At 35.6% G+C, this 6,391-nt stretch overlaps 1 protein-coding gene across 1 annotated transcript; it reads left to right on the top strand.

Moving 5' to 3' along the window:
• Positions 1-3,073: 3,073 nt before the first annotated feature.
• On the top strand, positions 3,074-5,658 carry PTH (parathyroid hormone). Its single transcript, XM_060105468.1, has 3 exons — positions 3,074-3,149; positions 5,187-5,277; positions 5,397-5,658. Exons 2-3 carry the CDS (start codon positions 5,192-5,194, stop codon positions 5,656-5,658), a joined length of 348 nt encoding a protein of 115 aa, XP_059961451.1. The 5' UTR covers positions 3,074-3,149; positions 5,187-5,191.
• The last annotated feature ends 733 nt before the right edge of the window (positions 5,659-6,391 follow it).

Below are 6,391 nucleotides of genomic sequence, written 5' to 3'. Positions count from 1 at the left end.
AACATTTTTACTCATTGTCTCTAACAACAGAAACGTCTGGGGGCTGGTGAGTAGGAGGGAGGAAAATTGTATCTGACAGATTAAGAATTCAGTAGCTCAATAACCCACAGGAGAGCTTAAAGCAAAAGAGTAGGTCAACTGTTAAGATAGTCACCAATTAATCTGTTGACAAAACATGGAATTAGGAGAACTATAGCTGGATTTCCCAGCGCTGGAAGTTTCTTCTTGAGGTTAAGTCCCCAAAGCCATGCTAATTCCTATTGAGCAAACAGAAGGAAAAAGTATCAGTCTCAAATTAAACCTCCATAATGCAAGGGGAAATAACACATGGCCCTTTATCCTTACCAAATGTGAGGAGGAATACAGTAGGTTGTCTGACCCTAGCTTCAGAGAACTTGAGAGCGCTAAGAAAGGCTGAGCTTTTCAAAGGAAAAAGCTATGCTCAGCTCTTTTCTGTCACTCTGACATCAGTCTCTTGTGCCCACATAGCCCTTAGCCCTCTTATTCCTAAATGGTTTCCTTCTATCTAATGTCTACAGTCCCAGAAGCTGATGGTTCAGATAAACTATGCGCCAGATCTTGGCAGCTGTGTCTCTTCTTTGTGGGAAGGTCAAAGTAGTACTTTACAAAATCCAAAGGACACAAAATATTACTAATGCACACACGTGTTTAGAGAGGACTACAAGATAAAACTCCTAGGCATACACACAGAAGCCTTCCATAATTTGTACCATACTTACTCTTTTAGGGTCATTACCCATCTCCCCTCTCCTCCCACTAGCATGTATTCAGTCTTCATTGCCTCTATGCCTTTGCACATGCTGTTCCTTCTTGTCCTTTCTCACCTTCTCTGATGGAAAACTCATTCATCCTTGAGAATACTTAAGCTTCTCAGGAAGACAGCTTGCAACAACTACAGGGAATTTAGTCACTTCTTTCTCTGTGCTTTTTATAATCCTCTGTTAATATGGCTATTATAATGCCTATTATATTATATTCCAACTTATATGTCAAATTTCAGGGCAAGGATCATGTCTCAATCATTTAGTGATTAACACAGTCTCTGGCAGATATCTAGTATATATTCAATGCACTTTTTGAATGAATACGCTTTGTCTGTTTTCTTTATTTTTCTGTAAAACTAGTTTAATAATGTGGTTATCTTCAATATGGCAGTTTATTCTTAAATAATTGTAATAAGAGGAAGACAGTGAAAACAGTGTGCATTACTCCTGGAAGGCTGTCAATTATATCGAACTTACCCAAAGAAGTGGGAAAAAATCTCCAAATTAAAATGTTAAACATGGCTTTATAATAACAATCAAAAAATGTGTTTATAAAACCATTTATTTTTCCAGTTCTTTTACTTCTTAACAGAGCATAACAAAAAATGGTACACAAACATCAGGTTTAGACTTTGCATCAGAAGAGGTCTTTTAAAGGATCAAAACAATAGATTTCTTTTTAGTCGAAAGGGACCTATTGGTTATCTAGTTCAACTCTCTGCTCTGTATGAATCTCTATGATATCTCTGATAGATGCTCACCCAGCTTCTAATTGAACACTTCCAGTGATCGGGAACTCACTACTTAGGAAGGTAATTGATTCTTTATTTTGACAATTACGGTATCCAAGATGAGCCCAAATCTGCCTCTCTGTAATCTTTAGCCATTGGACTCAGTCCTTCCTTCTTAAACCACAGAAGATATTCCTTCTTCCTTATAGAAGCCCTATAAAGAATTAAAAACAGCTACATCATCATCCCAAGTCTTTTCTTTTCCAGACTTTTCCAGTTTGATTCAACTCCTTCTGATATGTCATGTTTATCAACATTTTCACCAACCTAGTTCATATCCTCCAGACATGTTGCAGTTCGTCTCTAAGACTTCTGAAATGGAGCCTGGAACACTACTCCAAATGAGATTTGCTCAGTGTAGAGGATTTCTCAGAGCAGCACTAACACATATCTTTCATTCTAGCCTCTGTACAGGTATTTGAAATTTGGACTGGCTCTTACTTGATGTAGCATCAAAGCTTGGCAAGAGTTAGCAGGAAAGAGGATAACATGAAGCCTGGGTAGGAGCAGAGCTAAGAGAACTGATCCAATTCTGGGGCTTTAGTTGGGAGGCAAGCTGCCTAAACAAACCCTAGATATACCAAGGGGATTCAAGGGGTTTTGATCGATAGATGGGGACAAAGCTGTAGCAATATTTGAAATTAGACAGGTGGTGGCATCTTGCCTCTATTAGGTTTTGGAGCAGGCCCTCCATCACCAGGTGGGGAACATGAGAAACAAGACCCAACTCCTGGCAAAGAGTCTGCAAAGGGTTAGGCAAATTAGAGTCAGGAAGACTGGGGTTCAAAGAAGGGCTACATTTCTAAGGGGAAACTGAGGTAGTAAGAATTAAAATAGCTCTGGAATCATAAAGACCTTTGTTGAACTCCATCTTCTTCATTTTCCAAACCTCAGTTTCCTCATGTGAAGATAATAGTATTTACTTTAAAGGATTGCTGTGAAGACTTACTGGGATGATACATGTAAAGTCTGGCATACAGGTACTGCTTTTCAAATGTTTTTATTGCAAATTAAAATAAAAAGAGATAAAATGTAAGTTAAATGAATTTTAAAATAATTTCACATTTGAAGCCCTTCAAATTAATTATGTACTAAGAGCATATTCTCAAAACATTTTTAACACTTCCTTTAAGAAAAGCACTATACCTATTTTTTGGAAAGATGATCAGGAGTGATATGGATTGGTTGAATATGGCTTGTAAAGTAAGCATAATGTAATATGATTCATTATAATCCTCATAATAATTGTGCCAATATTATGGTTATAAGAAATATACTTATTTAAAGATTTTACTTTCAAATAAATGATGACTTTACCATAAATCTCTGAAGTCAGTCTTTTTTGTAATATAAATTCACTAATCCAGTCAGAATTACAATTCACTATTTGTTAGAAATCTTTGCATAAATCCTTTTCCCAGCCCCACACTGTTTTCCTTTTAATATCCAATTATCTAAAATTTAAGAGGAATGAGCACCGCCCCATGGGAGTGTGTGTGCTGCTCTGATCCTATAGTTAAAATTCAGAGAATTGGGAGTGACGTCATCCGTAACAATAAAAAAGCTTCTCTTGGTGTGTGGAAGACCTATACATAAAAGTCACATTTGAGGGTCTACAACTCAATTCATCAGCTTTCTCAGGTTTACTCAACTTTGAGAAAGCATCAACTGCTAATACACCTGAAAGAAGATCGTGTCCTAAGACATTGTGTGGTGAGTAATCTTTATTTTCTCTTTTAAATTTCATATGAGTTCTTTTTTATGATCAAGCAATTATTTAATGTGTACCATTTTCTACAATACCATGCTGCTCGTTCAAGGTAAAATGTTAAGGGAGGGTTTGAATGATAATTTAATCTAAAAATGTTGCAATAAAAAATAAATTTATGCTACCAAAATATTGTTAAATCATTTATTTTTGTGATTAAAGTCTTTTGAGAGGCCTTGCTTTTTATAAACTCATCTGAAATTACATGAAAAATAATTAAAATTTGGCATGATGTGCTTTAATGGTATCTTATTAAAGTTTTGAAATAAAACAGCCTAATGAGAAATGAATAATTCTGATTTAAATAATCAATGTAAATTTATTTGTCTGAGTTAAAATTCCATTTTTCCTCCAGAATATCCTCATAGAGAGCTCAATCTGTGTACTATAGTTGGAGAAACTCAGTTTTACTGCTGAATATTTATTCCCTTTACATAAAGCCTTTTCTAATTTTCTATTCTGAAAACTGTACATGAATTTTAAGGATGTTTTACAACGATTTTTCAGCTTTTAAAATGACATTCTTGTAAGAACCTCATCTCTCTATTAAGAACAAGGAAGCAAGGCAGAGGCGTTTGGTGAATGTGACAAAGCTAGAATAGGACACCAAAGCTTCTGTCCTCTGGCTACAATGATTGTTTCTAACACAAACCAAAAATGAAGAATATTCATTTGTTCCTCCTTCAATAGCTTTATATTGCACAGTGAAAATAAATATAGTAGATTATAATGCTCCTTATGCTACTTCTAAATGATGCAGTTTCCCTTTAAAATATGAGTACATAGCCACCCTATGTGTATGTTAAATCGGAGAACGTTAAGTATTAAGAAAAGGCACGTCTATGATAAAAGACTTTGCAATTGTTGAAATGCAGATTACGGTAAGACTTTTCTATTTTGAGATGAAAAGCTTAAAAGCAAAAGAGGAAAGTACTAAAAATTATACTCAAACAAAATCGTTAATAAAATAAGCTGAAAAGATAAGATACAGACAGGCATTTTATATGGAGTCAAAGCTCTAAATTCATATAACAAGTAATTAATTAGATGATGTTTAAATGCTTTGACACATTCTTTTTAACGGTAGAAGTGTGTGTTAATTTAGTAAAAATCTCTAAATCAGAGCCTATTCATTTGGCATTTATGTTTATCATTGCATTGAAAGGAAGTTTACTTATGAAAAAGAGATTTGCTAAGTCAACAAACACTGTTGACAATTTACCTAATTAAAAGAAGTAGGGACTTCCCTGGTGGTCTAGTTGGTAAGACTCCACTCTCCCAATGCAGGGGGCCCAGGTTGGATCCCTGGTTGGGAACTAGATCCTGCACGCATGCCGCAACTAAAGATCCCACATGCTGCAGCGAGGACCCTGTGTGCTGCAACTAAGACCCGGCACAGCCAAAATAATAAATAAATAAATAAATAAGAAAGAAGTAGCCATTTTCAAGCTTCATGTGTATTTAGTCATAACACAAAATGTGGGAGGAAATTCTAAACAGTAAAGTTTTTCATTCTTCATGTAGCTTAAATTCATATATTAAAACTTGCACAAGAACTCTCAAAAAGATACCTAAGAAAGTAAAGCTAATCTGTCTAATTTCTAAGTCAAATTGTGTGTATACATAATATATACTAATTATCTGTATATATAATATATACTTATATATACTGTAAAATAAAGAGGCTGATTCCAAAAGTCTCTCATGAAAAACAATCCAATTAGTTACTGTCACACTCTGTACAAAGTTGTATGATTATAAATATAAACTACTATAAATTTAATTGTATTGTTTGTAATATTAAAAATATTTTAAATGCCTCCATTTTGCTTTTTCTTTTAGTGAAGATGATGTCTGCAAAAGACATGGTTAAAGTAATGGTTGTCATGTTCGCGGTTTGTTTTCTTGCAAGATCGGAAGGGAAGTCTGTTAAGTAAGTACCATAGCCTGTTCTGCACGGTGAGGGCATGGGAATTGGATTTTTAAGGTTGGCTTTATGATTTGGAAGAGGGGAGCTAATGGAGTGATCCTCTCTGATTCTGTTCCCTCTAGGAAGAGATCTGTGAGTGAAATACAGCTTATGCATAACCTGGGCAAGCATCTGAGCTCCATGGAAAGACTGGAATGGCTGCGTAAGAAGTTGCAGGATGTGCACAACTTTGTTGCTCTTGGAACTTCTATAGCTTTCAGAGATGGTAGTTCCCAGAGACCCCGAAAAAAGGAAGACAATGTCCTGGTAGAGAACCATGAAAAAAGTCTTGGAGAAGCAGACAAAGCTGATGTGGATGTATTAATTAAAGCTAAACCCCAGTGAAAACAGATATGATCAGAGCACTGCTCTAGACAGCATAGGGCAACAACATTACATGCTGCTAATGTTTTCAAGCTCTATTAAGATTAAGTGGCAATATTTCTAATATTACCAAACTTTATGTGTAATCTATTGCTAGCTGTGGTAGCGGCAATTTTAATTGATTATTTTGATTTTACTTTTATTCATCTAAGAGCTCTTTTAATAATTCTATTTCTATTGATTCTAAATAAATGAAGTTAAGTATTTCTTCCTTGTTATAAAAATATCTTTTGGTTATTAGTAACACCAATATGTTTAAATTGATTGTGACTAGGAAGAACAACACAAATTTTTTTTTCACCCTGTGTCTAACATTCTGATATTTTGAAATTATCCTTTGAATATTATCAAAGTACCAGGTCCCTGAATCATCACTAGCTAGTTACTAGTGTCCTCTTCATTTCAGGAAAGGAAATGAAATGCCACTGGTCATATTCCTAGTCTGGACCCCAAATTGCAAGGAATAGAATTTTTGTGTTTAATAGAATATAACTTTGTTCATTTGTCCTTCCTCACACGCATTTCTAACAAAATGGACTGACTTAACCAAAGACCATTTAGAATACCAATGGGGGGTGGCTTCCCTGATGGCGCAGTGGTTGAGAGTCCACCTGCCGATGCAGGGGACATGGGTACGTGCCCCGGTCCGGGAAGATCCCACATGCCGCGGAGCGGCTGGGCCCGTGAGCCATGG

The sequence above is a fragment of the Mesoplodon densirostris genome, chromosome 7 (genome assembly GCF_025265405.1).
Source record: "Mesoplodon densirostris isolate mMesDen1 chromosome 7, mMesDen1 primary haplotype, whole genome shotgun sequence".
Lineage (NCBI taxonomy): Eukaryota > Metazoa > Chordata > Mammalia > Artiodactyla > Ziphiidae > Mesoplodon > Mesoplodon densirostris.
The sequence above is the reverse complement of the archived record's forward strand: the minus strand, read 5'-3'. Positions and strand labels throughout refer to the sequence as shown.

Bases quoted from the DNA above. Each gene is read 5' to 3' on its own strand.
- PTH (XM_060105468.1), top strand. From the start codon at position 5,192: ATGATGTCTGCAAAAGACATGGTTAAAGTAATGGTTGTCATGTTCGCG. The intron at 5,278-5,396 runs GTAAGTACCATA...TGTTCCCTCTAG, and splicing joins TCGGAAGGGAAGTCTGTTAA to GAAGAGATCTGTGAGTGAAA.